This window comes from Hippichthys cyanospilos, chromosome 9, assembly GCF_059441005.1.
Source record: "Hippichthys cyanospilos isolate Australia breed blue-spotted pipefish chromosome 9, RoL_Hcya_1.0, whole genome shotgun sequence".
NCBI lineage: Eukaryota > Metazoa > Chordata > Actinopteri > Syngnathiformes > Syngnathidae > Hippichthys > Hippichthys cyanospilos.
In genome coordinates this window covers 13756939-13780650 of record NC_142377.1, presented here as the reverse complement: position 1 = coordinate 13780650, position 23712 = coordinate 13756939, and the positions used below count along the sequence as shown (strand labels likewise).

General features: G+C 39.6%; 2 protein-coding genes across 4 annotated transcripts; both read right to left on the bottom strand.

Annotated features, from left to right (window-relative positions):
* Positions 1 to 295: 295 nt before the first annotated feature.
* prelp (proline/arginine-rich end leucine-rich repeat protein) lies at positions 296 to 9936 on the bottom strand. 2 transcript variants are annotated; one of them, XM_088424618.1, is made up of 7 exons: positions 9819 to 9936; positions 5065 to 5482; positions 4803 to 4988; positions 4566 to 4723; positions 3642 to 3838; positions 1002 to 1077; positions 296 to 890 (listed from the first exon to the last, which is right to left on the bottom strand). In XM_088424618.1, the coding sequence occupies exons 2-7, from the start codon at positions 5476 to 5478 to the stop codon at positions 800 to 802; spliced, it is 1122 nt and encodes a 373-aa protein (XP_088280744.1). In that variant the 5' UTR covers positions 5479 to 5482; positions 9819 to 9936; the 3' UTR covers positions 296 to 799. The 2 variants fall into 2 exon arrangements, with proteins under 2 accessions (XP_088280744.1, XP_088280745.1); XM_088424619.1 differs by lacking the exon at positions 9819 to 9936 and adding an exon at positions 8989 to 9132.
* Positions 9937 to 18483: 8547 nt separating this feature from the next.
* LOC148419012 (lumican) lies at positions 18484 to 22421 on the bottom strand. Of its 2 annotated transcripts, none has more exons than XM_088424051.1 (5): positions 22327 to 22421; positions 20442 to 20770; positions 20044 to 20368; positions 19593 to 19910; positions 18484 to 18664 (listed from the first exon to the last, which is right to left on the bottom strand). In XM_088424051.1, exons 1-5 carry the CDS (start codon positions 22340 to 22342, stop codon positions 18513 to 18515), a joined length of 1140 nt encoding a protein of 379 aa, XP_088280177.1. In that variant the 5' UTR covers positions 22343 to 22421; the 3' UTR covers positions 18484 to 18512. The 2 variants fall into 2 exon arrangements, with proteins under 2 accessions (XP_088280177.1, XP_088280176.1); XM_088424050.1 differs by having other exon boundaries at positions 22208 to 22356.
* Between the last annotated feature and the right edge of the window lie 1291 nt (positions 22422 to 23712).

Here is a 23712-nt window from a genome sequence, read left to right as displayed (position 1 = left end):
TGCTGCGAGTGGTGTCATCATTTCCCACGTTTCACTTTCTGCCCTGTCATGCCTGTTTTGCAAACACGCTTACGCTGTAGAAAAAGTGTAGAAGAATTAAGAAAGTTTATCCTTGTGTAAATTGTAATTGCGCCCTCTAGTTACAGAAACAAAATTGTACATGCCATTTATTCTCAATAATATGAGAAAATTAACAAAAAAATCCTCAATAAATGCAAACATATTTTGCTGAAAGACACAAAATGCATATAGAGTCTTAGTAAATCTTAAATAAAGAAAAAAATTACAAGACACGTTGTTTTCACTTAATTATTATTATTATTATTTGTACAAAGCTTTATACAAGTAAAGAAGGAATACGAGGACATTTTACGTGAAATAACATGAAAATTGCATGCACAATTGGGACACTTTCAACTACTTAGTAGTTAAGGATTCATGTTTTTTCCCCTCAAACATACTAACTGCATACGTGAAGCGTGTCAATCATTGCAAATGTATTTTCATGCTTTTCAAGCATTTGTCTTCTGATCTATTTTTTGTAGAGAACAAAAATACAACATGTCCTGATACATTTCTCTAAACAGCGAGTTGTATCATAATATCATTTAGCAACTCCTCGTGTACTGTATACGAAATGGAATCTGTGAAATTTCTTAACCGTCCAAGTTTTTGCAGTATCGCACTGAGACAGTTTCGCAGAGTGCCGGTGTGGAACGCCCTGAGGCTACATGTGCACGTATGTGGCGAGTGCGAGGGAGTGTGCGTGCACGCCTCCTCCCTTCAGGGCAGAACTTCCTCAAATCACGATGGAGTGGAGGTTTCTGAAGCACATGATGACATCGAGCGGTATGGGCGGGCTGACTTGATTTCCGTCCAAGCGTAGGTACCTGAAGCAACACCAACGTGACTTAACATGTCGACCCGCCGCATTTGGCTGGCGATATTGGAAGTCTTTTTGTTTACTTCCTGCTCGGGCCGCCTCCGTCACTTGGACTCACCTTAGTCTGGGTATTTGGCCGGGGTCACTTGTGTCGGCTTGCGGGCTACGCGGGCAGATCAAGGTGCCGTTGATATCTGTCGGTAAGAAGCGCAGCGTTGAATTGCAACAACGCCGTCTTTGCTTACATCATCGTAGAATTCGAATCTTAAGTAATTCTCAAGTGCACTTACAAGGAAAGGCACAAAAGGAAATCGCACGCGGCGCAGGTGATTTGTTGTCGTGACGTCTTCGAGCTATTTAATCAAGCTGACCTCATCTTTAGTTTACACGGATGGAGTTTGATCTCAACATTTTGATCTGTGTTAATTCAAATGAAAGGCTAAGGGTAATAACACATTTTAACTTTACACCATCATACTGTGTCATGTGATGTAAATCGTCATTTTTAACTCGCACTTTGCTTGCTCCGTTTTAAATACATTTTGGAGGCAAATAGTTGTCAGCCCAGGAAAATTGCATCATATGATATTTGAATCCCAAAACAAAAATAGCAAACTATTCTGGCTCACACAAAAACCTTACACCAAAAGACATGAGCTTAACTTCAAACATTATGGTAATATTCAATTGGTGCAATTGAATATTTTTAAATTGATTGAAGCCTAAATATTGGCTCTGACGGACTTCCTCAATACTTTGAAGTTGAGCTCATGTTTTCTTTTTTTAGCGTAGCGGTACACCTGCATCTCAACAAAGTAGAAACAAGTTATTACTTATTTATTTAAAAAACTCATTATATAACATTTTATTACTTACAATATGAGGAAATACTTTTCAGAACACCAATTTGTCTCAAATCTTTGTACAGTGTAAGAGCGACTTGCATTATTTTATTGTGATATTCATAATTTGTGTAGAGCTGTTCAAATCAAATGATCTAATGAATCATCTATATTAAGGGTTAAGTAATGAAAAAAAGGCATTCATAAAAATAGACTTATCTTTTGCAAATATTTCAGAAAACAGTAACTGCACCGTGAGCTGAATCGTTTCCAGAAAGGTTGGCGAGTATGACGTTAATCCATTTTGTGTGATTTGTAATGGCGTTAATAATCAAATCTAAAATGATTCCATAGTGACAGCCCTCATTTCATGAAGTACTGTTCAGAATTTAGGGGTTTTGTTCATTCTAAGAAGTAATCATCAAAAATATTGAAACATATTCATCTAGACTCATTTCACTCTGGGTTTGATGACTTTTTACATATAATGATAACAATAATAATAAGTTTAATAATAATGATAATTTAACTTAGCGGACATAAAATTGAAAAATCCTTTACCAAACACTCATTATTATTTCCCTGCGGTGCACTCAACTTAATAGAGTCAATTCCTATTTGAATATTAAATCAATTACACCTGAATTTCTTCCTTACTGAAAATTCATAGATTAAAATACCCACAACAATGTAGAAATGTCAATTTTGGGTGTTTTCTTTGATATTTTTTACATTTTTGTGCTGTTCTAAATTAAAACTGTTCGTCGTATACTTACCGATGCAAAATGTTACCAAAAATTCCAAATTTTTACCGTTGAAATGTAAATACCCATACCGAAAACAAACCAAAAATACATATTATTTTGAGTTTTACACCTGTAATTTCCACATTTCTCAAGAGTCATAATCAGCACATTCCAGCTCATTATATATCATTCCATTCATTGAATAGCATGCCAAATCATTCTATTTTTTATTCTGCCTTTCAGCCTTCACATGTCATTTATTTAGCAATTGTATTCCCTAGTTTTGTTTGTTGTAGGAACATGGATTTCAGTGCTGATGTACTTTTCACTATTCTATTCTGTTCTATTCGGTGTCACAGAAATAAAATCTACATTTCCCCCGTTCAAATTCTTAGTGTTTGTGATATGTACTGTGAAGTAAGAGACCGAGATTATTAAAAAGCTTTTCCTCCTTAAAGCAACTTTTACAATTCCATTAACTGCAAGCAGCAGGAGTGCAGACGAGGACGTCTACAATGATGAGTCACTGCAATTGTGCAAAGGTGTGGAAGGTTACATGTTTAGTTTTGTTTGATTGGTTTTTGTTTTGTAAACTAAAGTGTCTGAACTAATGTGTCCCTGAGTTAATATTGCTGATCAATTTGTAGGTATTACTTACCGATTGCTGTCCTACCGTTCAATTAGCCTGTCAAAAAATGTTTGTGCCGCGACCCGACTCCGGATAAAACGGTAAATAATGAATGGATGGATGGAAAAAATAGTTGTAGTATTTTCTGTGTTTATTTATCATTTTAGCAATGGAAAAATTGTAAAGGTTTCAATTGTTCATAGACATTTCATTGTTTTGTTTGTATGGAAATACTGTAGTTCATGTTGCATGTTGATTGTGTTGTAAGTTGCTTCTGCATTCAAGAAGCCTGTCAATCAAAAGCAGTTATTTCCTACTGCACTTTGCTGAGGACGAGTTTTATCTTGTCTGATGTGATGGGGAACATGAAAGTAAAATTCCATCCATGCATCTATTTTCTCTGTCATGAATGGGAGCCTCACCGAAAGGTGTTGTGCACCATGGGCTGATTGCTTGCCAGTCACATTATGAATCGAATTACGAAACAAAATAATGAAGCCTTTGCACCGACGGCGGTTTCCGACGAACAGCCTTCGACTTACTCTCAATGGTGTTGTGATTAAGGTGTAGGTGCTCTAGGTGAGCGCTGAAGAGAGGAATGGAGGCCAGCTGGTTGTGAGCAAGCTGCAGGTCCAGCAAGGTGGAGATGTTGAACACGGCCCTGGGGACGCCTTTGTCACTCAGATGGTTGTAGTTGAGCCTCACAAAGGCCAGGTGAGAGAAGCCTTGGAAGTAGTCTCTGAATAAGGGAATCACATTTCGATTTCATCAGGAACTCGCAATTCTACATCCAAAATGATCAGTACCATTGAAATTCATCTAAAACTTAAAGAAAAACCAACGTCATTTAGCCATTAACAGCAGTAAAAACTTATTTATGTATATTTTCAATAACTAATTTGAACCCTCAATTGTTTATATTTATAAAGTTAATACCCTTTAACACATTTTTTTCCCCCAATGGCTGTTGACCGAAAATGATAGCTCATGTGCTCAAGGCTCACTTAACCAATCACAGCTCATCTTGTGAACATGACCAAACCCACAAAACAGTTAGTGCATTTGAAAAATAATTTAGTTATCAAACAGACAAAAAATGTATTTTTCTTCCTGAAAAAAATGAGCTAAATAAGTTTAGTATCCGCTGGCTGATTTATCAAAAGTGAGCCTTGTGATGTCTGCCTAGCAACAAGTGACCATCCAACATGACAGGGATTTTTTGTCAGAGTTGACACTATTTAGCTCAAACTGTTTATTTCACATACACACACAAACATTTGTCTGTACCGTACTTACAGAATATTCAATACGTGTGTGTACAGTATACACAATGTGTGTATGCTTGCATATATCTACATATACAAATATACATAGACACACACATCGCGGAACCTCAAATATCGTTGAGTCCAGTGTGTTTCCGTGATTTTGTTCACGGCACGGCCGGCGGGACTCTCTATACTTGCTTTGGGATGTCCTCGATGCGATTTTTGTCGAGGAAGAGCTGTATGAGACCGCTCGGAACGCCGGCGGGCATCTTTTTTAGCACGTTGTGCGCCAAATTGAGCTGCATCAGGTTGGACAAATCCTTGAAGGTGTTCTTGCCGAGGTCGTTGTCGCTTAGCTAGGAAGGAAGACGTCAGCGGCATATTGACACGTGGTGCGCAGGGAACACGTGAGTGCATGGAAAAAGAGACTTTCACCTGGTTGTGGTAGAGGTCAAGTAGTGTCAGGTTCCCCATCTTACTGAGGGCGCCCGCAGGTATTTTGGAAATACGATTCTTACTGAGACGGAGCTGTTCCAGGCTCGCCGGGAGGCCCGAGGGCACCTCTTTGAGCTGGTTGCGTTGGACATAGAGGTACAGGAGCGCGGGTATCTTCTGGAACACCTGCGCAAAGTTTAAAAATAGAGGAGCGTTCTTGTCGTAAGCATTTCGCAACCGGCAAGAGAGAAAGCCGTCCTACCTGTTTGTCTATTCGATGAATGCGATTGTTTGCCAGGTTGATCCAACGGACGTCCGTGGCATTGACGAAAGGTTCCGCAGTCACCTCTGTGATGTAGTTGTTTTGAAGGTACAAATAGTGGGTTCTGAATGGGATGGCCGGGATCGCGCGGATGTTCCGGTTTTCGCAGTTGAGAGAGTTGGGGTAGCTTGGAGAGCATAAACACTCCCTGGGGCAGTCGGGGTAGGGGGAAGGGGGGCCGAGGATGAGCGGGGGGAAGTCCGTCGGCTCTTGCGGCTCGGGCTGGGGGACGGAGGGCTGCCTGGGGGTACCGGGGCGCCTGGTGGGCTTCCTCGGCCGAGGCCTCTGGGCGAGCGCCGCCCCTATTAGCAGGAGCAGCACCAAGCCGGAGGAGATTCCTGCTGAGGCCTTCATGCTCCTGGAAAAACATCAAGAACATTTTTATGTCGAGAGGTTTTTCAAGGCAGCCCGCAAGGGTGTTATCTATATACGTGGGTTTTTGGTTTGTGGGTTTGTTATTTTTAATCATGGGTTGGTATTCTTCCAATTTGCAATGTGCAATGTGCAAATATAAATTAATCATCAAGAAGACAGACAATTTCAATTTTTAATTCATGTGCTTTTTTGCTTGTTGCGCATTGAAGAACAACGTGCCAAAATTCTGCGGTTGCAATTTTGTTGTTGTTTTTTTTTTTTTCAATAAATGTTAGAACGCCATTGCTCTGGGAACCCCCATTTTGCGAAAACTGCAAAACAAACTTTTCCTGGTTAATATTCGGTTTGACTTGGTATCTCACTCTTCGGTGAATTTAACAGTGAATTAATGAGAAAATAGTGTGATAATTGAACCGACATCACCTTGGTTTTTCATTCTTTTTTCACTCCCCTGTAAAATTTGCTTTGTCACTAAGAGTTCCCCTTGTTTTTGCCTGTACGCATGTATTGAATATACAAATCAGATCACGTTTGAATTACTAAAAAACTGTTTGATCTAATATCATATATTCCCCCAGTCTATATTATAAGCCTGGTACCCTGCCAGGCTGTTACTGCCCCGCTCCCCAACCCCTCTGCTAGGCTAAGTAGGCCAGGCTAGGTAAACTCCACGAGCTCCTGTCACTAGCTGCCAGGCTTAGCAATTTTTCATTGAGAAACCCTGCATATTTTGAAGTCTTTATGACTGTTTAATTCAAATTGTGGCATCCACAATCCTAATAAATATTACACTTCAAACATACCCCTCCTGGGGTAGCGATAACATCTGTTTCTTTGGCCGATGATACTGTATCATAACATACATCTCGGTAAGCATCTTTACAGAGCTTACCACCTGCAGTAAAACTAAAGTTTGCAGTGATGACAAAGTTGTGCTTGTATGTAGCCAAAGCATTTCAGCTCCTATCTTTCAGAAAGAAATGTTTGCCATACTACAATATATTTCAACACTTAAAGCTATAATCGCAGGAACAACTCCTGTGTCCTCAATAAAGACTATATTAATAGAATATTTCATCCATAAATTCACATAATTCATTTTTATTGTACTTAGTTTTATATAATCTATTTTGGACTGGGAAAAAAAAAGTCAACCAAGTCAAAATTGCTCAACCAAAAAAATATCTGCCTCGAAGCGTTGCAGGAACCATGTTTGCGCCACCATTTTCTTTCTTGCAGACGTATGCAGTGTTGCAATATTGGCAAGGAAGAAAGTTTCTTGGAATAATTTCCAATTAAAACAAAGAGTGACAAAAATTAAGTCATGTTTAATTGCAAATTGGGAACATATACCACAGTTGTTTAAAAATAAACAAAAACACAACTCCTTTGCCAGCCTAGCTGCAATCCCTAATGTACGAATGGCTAATGCTATTTGTGTGCTTTCAAACCCTTACTGATTTATTTGTTAGAGTGCTTCCATTGAAGACGATATTAGCACATGGATCGTTTCAAAATAAAGGAAAGAACTTCCCAAAAAGTATATTCCGAAAATATAACCTACCAGTCCAAAAAATCTGAAGAACCAGTCAAGCACAAATCAAAGAAGAAGATTCGGATGTTTTTGACCTCAAAGTAGCTAACAGGCAGCTGCACTCCCAAGTTTACTCCTGGAATATTGTTCAAGCATCATCTCTAAGTGACTTGAAGGACACGAACGCATGTGTATTGTACATAAAACACTACGTACTGTATATGTGAAATAAATTGTAGTTAGTATTTGTTGACCTTAAATGATGATGCTAATCAAAATTGCAAACTGGTTACGTTATAGAGAATTATATTGAATTGTTATAGCCACTCATTTCAACTAATAAAAACGTGTGTTGGGGTAATCAATAGTGTAACTGATAATCAAAAGATTTGATATAGTCCTTAAAAAAACAAAAAAACAAAAAAACAAAAATGAATGCTGTGCATAAACAACAGAGGAGAAATAAAGACTCTTTTGTTAGGGGCGCTCCTTAGGGAGACTTGAGAAAAGGGAAGACTGCCGGTCTGGAAGTTCCAGCGTCTTTGCACAAACCATTTCATTAACAAGCTTACATACAGCAAGCTCCACTATGTTCTTGCTTACATAACTACTCAGAACCTCATCTGAAGAGTGGGGGGAAAAATACAGCTGGGCACCTGTCAGCCCAAATGGCAGTAGATTCTAATCACTTTGTTAGGACAGCTCAGAAAATCTTTAGATCATCAGCTTAACATTTCTCATGAATCACGTTGCAGGAACCTTCCAGACAGCACTTGTTCTGCCTGGAAAAGCAAATAAGAATTTTTTTCATTGACGGCGATCTCTGGCACTGCCCTTTCTTTTCCCTCTCAGTCAACCAGAGCCTTCCAGACCCTTGTTTTACACCAGAGATCAAACTCGCCTTGTTTTCTCGATTCTACCACAGTGTTGTCATGTCTACAACATAGCAATGATATGATTCGATCCTCATATCATATGGAAATGTTTATTTGTTTTTTAACCCAGCAAATAACTAAACTTCAATTTTGTTGACTTTGTAGGAAAGGAAAAGATGCACTCAGGCAAGCTACCATGGTGACTTGGCTTCAAAAAGGATAATGAAGAGTAACAATAAACTGCCTTTACATAAACTACTGATTAGTTTTGGTCTTTATCATGACACGATCAGAAATGCAAGACCAATCAAAAGTTAAGAACTTTTTCCAGATGTTGAGTACTGCGTACATTGCATTGTATAGCCACTTACATTCATTATGAGCAATGTAGGGTATATCAATAACTCAAAATGTATGTTTTTAGGAATGAGAGTCTCCAGCAGACACCCTCACATTCATGGGGAAAAACATTCAAACTTGAAACAGGAAGTCCCGAGCCCAGATTCAAACTCAGAACCTCTTGACTGTGAGGCAGACTTGCTAACTAATGTTGCACTTGGCCACAATTACCAGAAACAATTCGACCTTGACCTTGTGAGACTCTGCCTATCGTTTTTTCTCCCCTATGTTGGACACATTTTTGATTTGTATCTTTTGACTCATTCGAGCTACCCTACTATGGCCTATTATGGTCAGCAGAGGGCATTTTGGCTTTCCCAATGATGTCGCTTGCACCTCGATGGGATACAATAACCTTTGCTGTCTTGCTGAGGCAAAATATGACACAAACATTGGACACAAATGAATAGGTTGGGTCTCATGAGGCTCAAATTTCTTATTTGCAAAGACAACTGTTTGATGTGCTCTTCTATTGGATTGTAGTACAGCTGGCTATGTTTTTGAACCTCAAAACCAGTGCTTTCATGATGTACAGTACAATAAGAAAGTAAACGGAGCTGTTGCAAGACATCGCCATATGAGTGGATTGTCCACCATGTTGAAACAGAAGATCAAATGTTAAGCCAAACCACATAACAACCTTTTTCAAATATTTGAGTCATTTGTGACTAAACAACCCACCAAGTGTATGCATAATTAGATGTCGCTCAGGATGACGTCATCCATCTTGGGCTGCTTTCATGTCTCTCATCCACAACCTGGCTCGTAGACAAGGAATTTTGTGGAAGCGTGCACCCCCTTTTGAAGCCCTCCTCGCCAACATGCTCTCTGCATTTGTCTCAGTATGGGATTGCCAAACATGTTCTCATGTGGGTGTGGCTGGCCTACATTGACTGTACAAAAATGTGCATCCGTAAAGCCATCTGGGCGTACTGAGGCATCGATACTGTAAATCAGACATTTAAAATCATGTAAATCGACAGCAGAGATTTTTTTTATCAAGTTGTGTACTTTTTGTCCATTAGGGGAATTGTACAGTCATCACATACAGGAAATGATAGCAAATGTGATGCAGTTTTTAGAGTGGAATTAGTGCCCGAATCGGCTCAGCGGATTATTTTTTTGAAAAGATTACAACCGGTTTCCTGTGCATGCCTGAAATATTTTTGCAAAATATTTGTTTAAAGTTTTCAAGCCAATGAGCCAAAACTAACTTTTGTGATGATCTGGGAGTGTAGCGTTAGATAAACCAACATCAGTTGAAATAAACCTCGTAGCAATTTTTGCTGTTTTTAAAAAAGATTGAAAATATCACATAAGGCAAAACAAGGATCTCCTGGAGTCGCAGAGTGCAGCAGGTATGGCACAGCACAGCATCGCCATGGAAACACACTGGCATTTGCTGTACACATGCCAATATTCACTTTACACAACACGCCCTCTGTTTTCACACCCAAACATCACTGTAAAAAAAAAAAACAAACAAAAAAAACAAAACAAAGTCCCCTTACCTGCCTTTGGTACCTGCCCTCTTTTGTCAAGTCACAAGTTGTGTCTTTTCTTCTCTCTGGTTTTCGCCCTCCTTCCTTGGCTGTCCACTCCCTCTCTTTCTCTGTCCCTCAAACTCCCCCAGCCTCCCTCCCTCCCTCCCTCCCTCCCTCCTTTCCTCACTCTCTGGGTTGTTTGGCTTTTTTTCCTCTCAAGGTCACAGTGCCTCTTTCTTCACGACCCATGACTTTTAGCCTTTAGAGTCCATCTTGATTCCCTTCAGTGCAAAAGTAACCAAGTAGCGCAAATCACTCTGGTGTATTTGCACGAATGCAGAAACGTGGGAAAAAAGGATCATTTGATATTTTTTCAGAGCTGCCCAGCTGCGATTGCATCGGCCTCGCTCTCTTTTTCTCTCTCTCTCTCCTTTCTTGTTTTAGATGAAGCCACTCACGTCTCATCATGTGGTTTTCATTAACAGCATCCAACTACAGACTGCACCCATGATTTTTTTTTTCTTTTCTGTTTACCTCAAGTATGCCAGATCTGTATGGTCCAAAAATTTGTGTTCGACCGGAAAATTAGATGAATACGATGCATGACGTCTACCCACGTACAACAATCACATTTTCTGCCTACACTATGCTATCATTTGTCCTTAGGTAAGATTAAAAAACAAATCTTTACAATATGTTCTATGTGGCCCCAAAAGCAGCTCAAGTTTAGCCTATCACATCAATGCAAAGTACCCTGCTGTGACTGCAGCAAATAAAAGCAACAAAAATGCTACTATTGAGCAGCAGTAAAGTTCTTTCCCTACCTCAAGCACAACCTACCTTTGAGCAAAACACTAACAGACAGGAGAAACAATTTTGATGTTATTATTATTTTGCCATCAATGAAAGAAAAGAGCACCATATGTCCATAAAAATTGCAGCCAGCACTGCACTGGGAATAGTATCAAATGCAGCAAAAGGTAAGTGGTGGTAACAGCATCTGTTAAAATAAATAACAGAAGCTGCTTTCTTGTTATTGGATATTCATCTTTTGATGTGCCACAATAATGCAATGTATCTAAACTTAAAAAAAAAAAACACTTTGGGTAAGTGTATTTCTTGTATAGGAGAATTTGAAAATATAATTGATCAATTAATTACAGATATTAGTGGATCTTATTTTTATATCTCTTGACAGCACTAATTAGTTGGGGTGTACTTTCCCTTTAAGAGTCGAGAACTCCAGTCCTGGAGGGCCTGTATCCTGATCTTAGCTTATTAGATATCTCTGCATTTGAATCGGGTGTGTTTGAGTGAGAAGGTTTAAAAACATAAAAGATACCGGGCCTCCAGGACTGGACTTTGCCAGCTGTGGTCTAGAGTGAACCCAGCATGCATAGTGAAACACTCATCCACACTGTGCCACCTGATTCCAAATTACTGCCTAAAAATTCCCTATACAGTTAATGAAGAGTTTGTGACAACCTGAGACATATGAATTGAATCCCCAGGCTTGTGACACAAAACACAGCTGGGCCAAACATCTGGTTAAGACTGACCTCAACACGAAATGGAGAAAACAAAGCAGCGTTTCTATTCATTTACTTGTTGTGGTTAAAGTTGATTTCTGTTTTTAATACCCCTAAGTATGCAATCCGGGGAAAGACAGCTTCATGCAAAAGAGAAAAAGCAGACGTAAACCTTCAGGTCGAGGAGGCCGACGCATAAGTGGAGTCTTGCTTGGTGTGGTTCGGCAAAATGCGTCCGTGTATCAGTGGAACGTTTGAATTTTTTCACTAGAGGTGAATGTCCAAGGCTATTTTATGGGTTCTTTCTGCTTGTGCAAATTGTGTCACATGACATCTGGAATGCAAGTAGTCTGGCTCACTGTGCTCAAATCCACACAGATGGACAACAAAGGGCTCAATATTTGTACTGAGGTTCTACCTGTTGATTCTAGAGGATCCAAATTTATTGAGCGCTCACGCTTGCTTTCGCTGCCGGAAACATTTTGATCGCTATTACGTAGTGGAGCAGCTGCTTTCCAAACAGACGGTGAGTGAGTGAGGCAGGTTGGCGTGATGTGCATCGAAATCATGAAGACATCTTCTGTCATCTTCAGGACTTGGCGGTATACAGATGTTGAGCTTTGGGGCGAGAAAGAAAACAAGACAGGAAGTTATTTCCTCCCCGTAGTTGATAATGTACTGAAATGTTGTTGCACGCATTGAGATGACACGACATCACATCCTGTGAGCTGCGTGTGAACATTCTTGTCTTTGTCATGCCGCGCCCAAAAGTCAGGCCAAAATCCATTTCTCTGAAGTCCGTGAGCCTACAGTATTGGCCGTTCAATCTCCTCTGTCAGCTTTTTACCCGTGTCACTAAAAATCATAAAAAACACAAATATTTTTATTATAAATCTCTGACTGGAGACACTAATGCACTGTGTGATCTGGAATATGACATGAGAATTTATGGAACTTATGAAACAGAATACAGTTTGTTGTTTTTTTATTTTTCAGTTTTTAGTCTGAGTTGAACCATAACAGCTGGAACGGGGCAAAAAGCAATTTTCTCTCGCTCCATAACAGTGAGCTCAGCAAGGCTGCTACTTCCCAATGCCGTCAACATAATTATTGGCGGCAGAGTGCCGGACCGGTTAGCATGTCTTCCTCACATACCGAGGTGGTGGGTTCGATTCTGCCTCCGGGCTTCCTACGTGAAATTTGCGTGTTCTCAACTTTTTTTTTTTTTTTTTTTTTTTTTTACACAGAGGCCTTCATCTGCATTTTTAAACTCGGTAACATAAGAGTTTAAAAAAAATCTATATGTTGGTTTTCAATAGGTGAGTCTGTCACCCTCTTCACTGTTCTTCAGTAATCAAAACGTTTGTACTGTATTTATCCATCAGACAGTCTTTAAATCTCTACAAGCTGGAAGTTGACTCATCATAATAAGCGACATGTACACAGTCAGAAGATTGAGTGAAGCTTATGTGTTCTGTGACTCGTGTTTGAGGCGCATTGTTTCAAGTGTGCTGTTTCTGAAGCCGGTTCAAATTTTAATTGCTGCCAGAAGTTAAAAAAAATAAGCAAAAAACTGAAGTGTATTGTCTTTGACAGAAATGATTGTACAATCAGCTGAGTAGAGGCATAAACATTTCTTGTTAACCAAGATTTTCTTCCCCTTATTAGAAAGTGCTCCTGCTGTGATAGACTGCTACAATATATATAAATGCACTAAAACTCCTAAGTAGCATAGTGGACCTGCGGAACCAGTAAAGCTCATCAAACTGCCGAGTCAGCATTATTCGTTTTGTTTTCTTGGAAACAAGTAAACATGTACTGATTACACATACGCATGCGCACTTCCCCTTGTCTTCCACTCGAAAATCTCCAGAATGGAGAATATCAATCAGCCAACTTTTCCATGGTGTTAGGTATTATTCTGGCTTGTTAAACATGTTTCTTTGTAAAACACCATTACTGAAGGGAAAATCCAGCAAAAGCTCAATCTTTAAATCCCCAGTTGATTCAAACCTTCGACAACTTTGTAAGTCATGGAAAAAGCCTACCTGCTCTTATGACAGGAAAGTAATACACACACTTGCAGACTTATTCCAATAATATTGTTGGTGAATTGAGAAGGAATGTTAAAAGTCAAGAAATCCACTGCTTCCAGTTTAAAAAAAAACAAAAAAAAAAACAACACTTGCTCGCTAATGTTCAAAAAGGGTCCGAACCTGCCATCTGTTTTAGCTTTTAAAGTTATGTAAGGTGAAAATAACAAGGTGCTCCATAGTTATACCAGACTGTTAGCTTGACTCAATCTTATCTAAATCCCCCCTTACTTTACACTCATTTTGTACAGGTATATACTGTAAATCTATCTAGCCATATGAAATATGATTATTAGTTAAATGTGGATGAATACATTTATAAACTTGGGTTTGATCATAAAGTTTCTAATAATCTTCCTTTTTTTGTCATATTGCAGATTTAGGTGAGTTTTTCTTGGTGGGCATGTAGGAGACACTTGAAATATTTTGGACTACTCAAAATTCTTAAAATGTTATAGCAAAATACAGATCAAAGTTCACACAAGAATCCACAACAGGAGAAATCCGACTCAAAGAGACGCAGCTTCCTAGGCCAGACTTTGAGTTGGTTTTGGTATTGCCAATTCATTTTTGTGCTAGAGTAATGATGTTTATTAAGCTAACATTACATCTACAGTATTTAAAGTTGCTTAGCCTGCTAAAATTTGCCACCATTGTTCATAACCAAATGGACTCCAAATCAAAGAACCACTAAGAAGCATCTGGAAACATTAACATTGTTAACATAACAGCAAATACTTGTGGACAAAAGAGCTTTGTTTTCACTTTCTGCTCATGTCCAAACTGAATAATGCGAGTTTGTATGTTATACTTGAACTATCAATGGATTTTTAACTTTAGCTCTCACTCCCCAGGAGCTTCTCCGCGTGCAGATTGTTTTAACTGCTGGATTCAAGGTTATAATTCATTCAGTTAGAGGAGAACGGACAGATTTATGCTGTTTTTAAAGGTCTGGATAGGTCATCACCATGACGACAAGGCTTTGTAGGAGAGCCTTAAGCAGAAAATTGTTGTTATTGTTGTTTATAAGATATTTGAGGAGAAAGTAGCGCATCCTCATGCTCATATTGGCGATTTTTATTTATTTATTGTAATCTGCTTTACTCTTATTGCCTTATTCTTTGAGTTAGAGTGTTATATTTAATGTAATTAATGATGTAATGTGTACAGGCATAGTAAGGTTAATATTTTGATTTTGATTTTATTTTGACTTTTGTATTGAATAGCTAATGCATAAGGTGTACTATTCTTTTTTTCTAGCACCTCTTGGATACAAAATTACAATTAACAAAACCCATTAATTTAGTCTTGACTACATCTCGCACAGAAGAACATCCAGCTTGCTTTTCACATCAAAACATAACTTCTTACTGATAAGGTAAAGCAGCTCTGTAACTATATAAACACAAAATGAACAATGTGTATTCAGAAGTCGCAATATGCATATTTATGGTGTACTGACAACCAAAAAGGAAAAGTACTCAAATCTAAACTAACCATTGGAGTAGCCACCCCCTGGTGGCGCCACTGCAAAAGGGTCTGAGCCACACCATAACCAGAAGGACAAATACTGTACTTGAAATAAATATTCACACGTATGTATTTTACATCATTATTTTACATCATTTTACCTAAGTAATATATATATATTTTTACACGAACTCATCTAATGATCTTTGTTACGGGTTAGTACAACAATGTTAAATCCATATTGAACAATAATAAATATACTGTACAATGTACAGCCACGCAGCTAGGTTGTAATGTGCTATCCAACCCCTGTAATTATTCCCCTCACATATAAAACATGTGACACCTGGAAATCTCTCAAAAACTCTTTGGATAGCTGCGACACTAATCTGGCTTTGTAGAACAAGACTGACTTAATGAGAATGTAGTAAGTCTAAGAGAAAAAGAAAAAAAAAAAACCCGTGGGGAGAATTTGGACCATCTCCCAGCTCCTCTGAAGTGCCCTCATTAACGTGATGCTGACATTTGTTTTTCTTTTTTTTTATTTTCGTGGAACTGACAAGATGTGCTTTTAACGCGTAAAGCCTGACAGCTTCACTAATCACGTACCTCTTGTAAACTGTTTTTTTAGCTGTCCGCGAGTTTCCTTCAACATCTTTTGACGTCATGTGGTCAGGGTAGATAAATCCGGTCTCGAATGAGACTTTTACTGTATGTGGGCCTTGGCTAGGACGACATAAGCCTGCTCAGACCATCACTAGCACTTCCACAGCGGTGCTTTTGGTGGACGTGGTGACTGTCACCTGGAAAGTATGGTTGTGGCTTTAGTCATGCTGCATGAGAGCGGGCACAAAAACAGTAATTGCGTTTAGGTGGCTCGTGATGACATCATGTTCCTTTACCATCGGCTTCTTCTAACCTGACAATATCTGTCTTCTGAATAATGTCAATGATGGGCACCAAGATAAAAACTGTGCTTTACTGTGCAGCCAATGTTTTAAATAATATTAGATAATATTTTAAAAAATGTTATGTCATTCATTCAGACAATTTGTTCCTTTGATATGACTTTACAGCTGTCTGCAAATTTGCTTTTCAGCCATTTATCCATCTGATGGTAATTTCTGATGTACGTTTTAGTGATTTACTAAATGCAGACTAATGTAACTATTGTTTTCATATACTGTATATTGTCGAGTACAAGTCAATATTGTTTATATGATGACCCCCCTCCCCTTTTTTTTTAACTTAAATTTGGGTGAATTTTACAATTTTACGTGATTATAAGTCTACCCTTGACTTTAGTGGTTACATAGATCATGCCTGTCCAAGGTGTGTGTTATTAAAATGACGGAATTACAGTACATTTAGATGCATTTCTTCATCGTATATCGAATAATAACACTGTTGCAGTTATGGGTGGGAGAGGGTGGGGTGGAAACGAGACAAGTGTGATGTAATGTACACGTGCGTGTAGACGCAAACTAATGTTGCAACAATTGAATGATTTGAAGTTTCTGTTTATTGCTTTATTGTTTTGACACAGCTGAGTATTAATTTATCGAAAAGCCCTCGATGTGGATAAAACTGGTCTGTGTGGTTATAAGTCAACCTCCCCAATAGGGTTTGAAAATGGAAGAAAAAAAAACTGAATTTGTACTCGGAGAAATACGGTAAATGGTAAATGGACTTACACTTATATAGTGCTTTTTTTTTTTTTACCTTTGGTAGTCAAAACTACTGAATGCTGACAGCTCATTTACCTACTGATTAGGCAGCATCAGGACCAATTGGGGTTACTGTGTCTTGCTCAAGGACACTGACATGGTCACGATGGTTGAAGGATTGAACCCGCACCTTCTCGACTCGGAGTTGAAAACTTCCATTGAATAATGCCGCCCCATATTTTGACTGCTTATGAAGACAGAATTCTTGTTATGTGTAAAGAGCAGAGGCACATGAAGGCACTTTAGTTGACGGGTGAGATTTTAACAGGGTCTCTGCAGGCACCAGCAAACCTTATTTCATGCTTTTTAATGCAGTCACAGGAACAAGAAATACTTCCTTTCAAATTAAGAGCAAATAAACTGGAATAGCTCACTTCTGTTAAAGGGGCTCATTTTTTATGTTTTATATGCATGCATATTGTCAATGCTTTCTGCTGGAAAGGGGGAACAGGGCTGAAAAAAAGTATGTTGTTGAAAAAGGTTTGAGAGCCACTGATCTGGTGAACTGTACTTTACCAACATGTATCGGCTTGAGCGAAGGATCTCATGGCCTGAGAATGACCTTAGTGTTCTAAGATAGCTTAAGCAGTTGGAAGCCAAGCAAGAAAGGGATCCCACAAGGCTCTGTGAGTTTCCCCTAAAGCTTTCCCACGTTCCCAACACTATTAAGTCGAAACTAGATGGAACTGGACAATGGCGGACAAATTACAGTTGACGACTTAACCCACACAGCCAATACTGAAGTCAGGTACCACGACACCATAGGTAACGCAATACACGTAACAATAGAAATATTATAAAGCTCGCTGTAAAAGAGAACTGTAAGCTCCTACTGTATATGAGAAGACTGCGTGGGTACATAGCTGCAGTGGGAGATGTCATCATGACTGATGCAGCTGAAAACGATAGGAACAAAAAGAGGCATAGAAAAGGTGCTCTAGGCAATCAGGAAACGCTAAGAAGGAAGTTAATATGAGGGCTTGATTAAGTGCCATTCCCCTCACTGAAACTTGCCATTGTTCACTCCTTGGCGGGATAGGGGCTTAACAGTCCTAATTGTTCTCAAACCGTCTTAATTGTTCTAAAACAGTCTTACTTGTTTTAACGCTTCAAGAAAAGACGTTGATCAAACCACGACGAATCTGTGACGTTAACGCTCAGTCACTCTTTTTGTCAAAATCCGCAAATGTTCGGATCTCAGCCTGGATAGGGGCTTCAACCCTTTGCTGTCAATTTCGACCCGACTTGGGCCATTGATCTTGATGCATCCAACTACAAGCATTAGAAAAAAACCAGGAGGCTAAAAATGACTATAGAGTGTCCAAACAGGTGGAGGTTCAAAACAGCAGCATGAATTCATTTCTAAACGTTTGCAAATTGAATTTATTTGATTGCAGTTTACGCTAGAGACCCGTTTGACCATCAACACTGAGGGTTAAGAACGTCTTAAGAACATGTTCATGACATGAACAAAGGGAAAGCAAGATAAGGACTTTGGGGGCATTCGGGGCAGGGCGAAAAAAAAATCGTTTGAGGCCTGAAATCGGTTGCTTTTCTGCTGTTGGTTTATTGTGTTTATGCACTTTATAGATGGGATGAAATTTTTCGAAGTCAGTTTGCAGCATTTGCGGATGACGTTCACCTCTCTTTGCGCTGCCGCTGTGGCTTTTGGCCCAATTGAGTGAGTCAGTCTCCCCAGAGAGCGCTACTGAGTTTTGCCATTCCTAAATGTCTGTCATGGAGCCAATTCTGACATCTCTGTTACACCACTACATGTTCTATTCCATTCAGACAGACATGAGACAGCATGTCACACTTGGTGTTAGAAAATGAAACCAAAATAACATGCTGCAAAGCCAGATGAAGGACTATATTCAGGAGTTTATTTACATTTCTGCATATTCAAATGTAAATACTATGAATCACTCTTAGACAGTAGACCCAATCGGAGGGGAGCTGGCTGTAGGACATCTTGTTGCCGTCCAGTCGCAGGATCTTCAACCGGGAATAGTTCAGCGGTCCCACTTCTCTGCAGAAACTCGTCACGTTGAACTCTAAAGTGAACACATGATCAAGTTGGCATTTTTATTTGCTGTTCATGGTTTTGGTTTCATTCCATGCTCTGTGTGTTCATCAGAAAAAAATCGAGTAACATTTCCTCTCACCCAGCCTGTGTTTTCCATTATATCTCACAGGTGCCCGGGTTAAAACGCATGCGGTTAAAACCTCAGCCCTTCATTTCAGTCATACAGTCACCTCGGCCCAGGCGAGGGTCTTTGGTAGCGAACCTCATAGGTGTGCGTCATCATGGTTTGCTGTCTGTTTGTCTCACAGCAGACTCTTTTGTCACCACAGCTTTTGAGCCTAACTACCCTCCAGTATAGTATTTAACGGCGACAAAAGGTTTTATTGTGTACTCAGTGGTCCTGTAGTTGAAAATCCAAGTCCACAGCAGGTCAGAGTGATGGAGAGCAGATCAAGAAAGGGGAAAGAGGAGAATAATAAAGTAGAACAGCATGTGCTTCTCGCTCATCTGGCAGTATTTCCTCCCGTCCAAAACCATCACAGATGTTTTCATACCGATCTCGCTTTTCTTTTGTCAACCAAATTTTTCCTTCCTCACATAATACCCCCCACCCCGTACTCTCCACTCCACTCTTTGCTGATATGATTTTACATATAGGGCCTTTCACATCAAAGGGAAAGCAGTGAAAGAAGGTACTCAGGAGCTGAAATTTCACCCAGACGGGGAAAACATGTCAAATTTCGACATAGCACAACCACTTATCACACTACCAGGAGTGTTCCATCTCTTAGGAACAAAGTTCCAAAATTTACAAGAATGTGATTCATATTCACCTTTTTCTGCCCACTTTGCATACTAAGATAACCTTATGGTTAGTATCTATTCAGCAACAACACCCTAAGTATTCATATACTTAGCACTGGATGTATTTTGTGATATGTTTTTACATAGCTCACCTTGTATCTGATTGGCTTCCAGATAGAGATGCTGCAGGGTGGTGGGGACAGGTGGGATTCTGGTAAATTTATTATAGGACAAGTCCAGTTCCACCAGGGAAGAGAGGTTGAAAGCCTGAGGGTGGATGTTGCCACTTTTTAGGGAGCAGCGGCTTAAACGAAGGTACTTGAGGTTGATGAGTCGCGAGAAACTGTCCTCATCAAGCCCTGAGAAGGAGTTGTTGGACAGATAGAGCTGCTGCACTGATGTTGGTAAATGTCCAGGGACTGCTGAAAAGGAATTCCCGCTGAGGTCCAACAAGTTCAAATTAAGAAGACCTGAAAGATACATGTAGAGAAATACACTGCGTTATTTTGTTTTTCATGTATTTTGACCTTTCGGTGGTCTACTCTAAATGATGCATGAAAAAAAAAAAAATCTGGTTAATGACATGAGGAAAGATACCCCTACCTCCAAGCTCTCCTTCACTGATTGTTTTCAAAACGTTGCCCTGCAGAAGCAGAAGTGTCAAGTTCTTCAGGTTCTTAAGAGCCTCTGGCCCGATGCTGCCGATTTGGTTATGGGCCAGTCGGAGCTGCTTGAGACCGTCTGGCAGGTTACGGGGCACTGAGCTCAGGTGGTTGTGGTTGGCAAAAAGGTAAACCAGTTGGGTCTGGTTTTGTAGGATCCCCTGGTCCAGCTGGTCACTTTTCAAACGGTTGTAGTCCAGGATGAGCCAGTGTAGCCCGGTGATGTTTGCCAGAGACGAGGCGAAGAGAGAAGAGATGTTGTTGCTCTGGAGAAGATGTAAACAAAATGTGATCCGCTGAAACCTGAAATCGAACATGACCTTCTCAGGATTTTCCTACCTGCAGAAACAAGTATTGCGTTGTGGCTGGTAGGACCTCCGGAACTTCCTCCAGGCCTCTGTGATCACAATACAGTGCGGTGGGCCACTGAATGGGGCAGTCGCACTGTTGCGGGCAGGCCTGGGGGTTGGTGGCTCGGTACCAAGCTGCGTCTAAGCGGCCCCGCAGGCTCAGCACGCTGGGCTCGCCCAGCAAGCGGTCGACCCATAAGGGAACGCCGCCGTAGTCCATGTCGGCCGCGGGGCTGGCAGTGGCCGCAGCAAAAACACAAGACAGCACCGCGATACAGCACAGCACGCCCATGGAGACAAGTTGGCATCTATGTAAGTCTGCATGGAAACAAAATCATTGCTAGGGATTTCAACTTTGCAATACAGTTGCCGTGTTACAACGTCCCTGATTTACGTTATTTTCATGATGCACCTGTAATACTGAGTTTTTTCATCCCCTCATTATGACATTTTCCCGGATTTGCGACAAAAACAACTGTCATGACCCTAGAGGGTGGCTATATTTGTGTTGTTTTGCCTCCGTCTGGTGGCGTTTTTAGGTAATTGCACTTATTTACTATTTACTTCTAACTGCTTCCATGTAACGCGTGACTACAATGCTTGTCTGCTATTAGTCGGCGTCTCCTCACGGAGATGGTGGTCTGGTATTGGTCGGCCTCACTTGTTTCAAAATGGCGGAACGGTAAAGTTTTGTTCGATTGTGAGTGGTTACGAAACCGTATTTATTGTGCATTTTACTGCTTAATTCAAAGTTGAAAGGGTTAGCCATTTGTCCCAAGATTGCTAGTGATGTTAAAGAGACAAGTAAGAAGATAATTTATATGGAAACGATGCTGGAGATAACCCTTAGTAGGGAATATGGGATTAATAAACGGCACTCAAAGGTAAATAAATCCTCTCTATATTTTTTATTTATGATCTTATCTAATTGTATACATATATAATATATATATGTAGCACTTACTATACTATTTTGGTACCAATTTTTAATATGTACTGTATGTACAATTTTGATGTTTTTACCTGGGGTTCTAAACGCATTAGGTATTTAACATAGGTTTGGATTGCCCGTCATACGACAAATTCGCCTTACGCCCCCAACCGCGGAATGGATTAATGTCGTAACACGGGGGCCCACTGAGTATTGAAAATGCTGTAATTTTTATCAATTTTTCGTCAACTTTACCCGCATGTTGTATATATAACTTTAAAGGGAATTGAGTGTGCAATTATAATACATCATCAACATTTTTGTTTTTTTGTATTTTTCGGTTACATAAGCCTGATTTTGTGAAAACGCATCACACACACACACATATACATATGTATATATATATATATATATATATATATATATATATATATATATATATATATATATATATATATATATATATATATATATATATATATACACACACACACACACACACACCCACGCACACACACACACACTTTTTTATAGTAGTAAGTTTAGAAACACAGAAACACGTGCAGAGGCTCTCGATTTCCTGAGAAGCAATAGAGGTTTGTCCACAGAAGCACGTGTGCAGTGTCAAGTTGTACAAGTGACACTCCCGCGGTGTGAAGGTATAGCGCAAGCCAAAAGTCAAGCAAAGAGAAGCGTTGTCCACTCCTTCCAAGTTAATGACTCTGGCAAATGTTGGCAGACACTGATAAGATTGCCACTTTTCCTGTTTGCCAGCCCCGTGCAAGCACATTTAGTATAGAAACCCCCAAAAAGACTAAATTTACCTTTATGCAGTGGAGAAATGTTGATTAAATTCCCAAATGAAGCACGTGGCATTCTGCAGGAGCAGCGAGGACTTTTGCGTGTGTGTGAAAGAGTGTGAGAATTTTCATGCTATGTTTACTTGCTCTGTGATGCATTCCTCAAAGAGTGGCGCCATCCCAGACTTCCTCCATGCATGCTCTCTCCTTGCTAACTACCAAGGTTGTAACATTTGGAGTAAATGTGTCGCCTGTAGCACAAATGTGCATGTCTGTGTATTTTACTGCCACTTTAGCATGTGCGTGTGTGTGTGTGTGTGGCATGTGTGTGTGCGTGCATGTTTGTGCATGCACGTGTGTCTTGCCTTTAGGCCTTCCACAGAGTACCTGGGGATCCAAAGAGACCATTCTGTGTGTGCATGTGTGTTTTGTGTCCATGTGCCTTCTTTCCCACATCGCAGAGGAGAGCAAAATGATTCCAGACTTTTCTCCCAATATGAGGGGAGATGCTGGTGAAAAGGTTGACAACAAAAGTAAATCTTGCAAGAGCACCCCCCTGAACAATCATAACAAATCACACGCACGCTTTTGCCTTGGAAGATTTTTAAGTGTCGACTTGTGCATCGGTTTGACACGGCAGCTGAACTTGGATGTGATGGGTTGCTTAATTTGTTTGCCCACACTTCCTCACTTGCTTCTCGCGTGCCCTCGAGTTGTTTCATATTAACGTTTGATCAATCTCATTTGTTGGTTTTTGTCTCCGACATTTTGTGAAAGGGCGCATTTTATTGCCATAAAATTACAACGAAACAACGAAGTGAGTCATTTTCCAAACAGGTGTTGTGTTGCAACGTTCACACCTTGTCAATCAACACTGGAAAATTCTCCTGGAAAATTCTACTTTAAAGCTATAGGTTTTTTTTTTTTTTTTTTTAATAGCGTACTCATTGCAACATTAACTAAAATCTCCACTGACAAAATTTCTTCCATTTCTATTGAAGCACATTGTGTAACATTTTAATTATGTAAAACAAAACAAAAAAAAAACAATTCTCAGGTAAATGTAAAGAGTCCAAAAAGTCACATAGGTTCAGAATCGCAACATATAAACATTTTTCTACACTATATAACTCAGAACGTAATAAAATATACAGGTAATGTACTAGTTTTTTGTTTTTTAGAAATTTACCACATTTTATATTTATTTCCCCCCATCCAATGTTTTCACTTATGGACCCATCAATGCACCACCTGACCGTCATGTCTGTAGCACGTCTCAGATTCGACAGTAGAGGGCAATGTTTCTTTTTCAATATGGCGCCTGTAGACTTAGTAAATGTATAACATTAAGAAAACGGAGAAAAAAAAAAATTATAAATGTAGGCGTAGTAAGATTTTTGCTTTTGTTGTTATTTCAACGGAGAAATCATAAATTTGGAACAGAAATAATGTAACGTGATCTTTATTTTTAGGGTACTGCAGCTAATTTATTTTATCTCATTTATTTATTTATTTATTTTGGGACAATA

Coding starts and splice junctions, on each gene's coding strand:
- prelp (XM_088424618.1), bottom strand. CDS start 5,478: ATGAAGGCCTCAGCAGGAATCTCCTCCGGCTTGGTGCTGCTCCTGCTA. Junction 1,078..3,641: donor TAATCACAACACCATTGAGA/GTAAGTCGAAGG, acceptor TCTTACCGACAG/ATATCAACGGCACCTTGATC. Junction 891..1,001: donor GGCCAAATACCCAGACTAAG/GTGAGTCCAAGT, acceptor GTGTTGCTTCAG/GTACCTACGCTTGGACGGAA.
- LOC148419012 (XM_088424050.1), bottom strand. CDS start 22,259: ATGCCACGTGCTTCATTTGGGAATTTAATCAACATTTCTCCACTGCAT. Junction 20,771..22,207: donor CATTTCTCCACTGCATAAAG/GTAAATTTAGTC, acceptor GTTTCCATGCAG/ACTTACATAGATGCCAACTT. Junction 20,369..20,441: donor CGCAATACTTGTTTCTGCAG/GTAGGAAAATCC, acceptor CATCTTCTCCAG/AGCAACAACATCTCTTCTCT.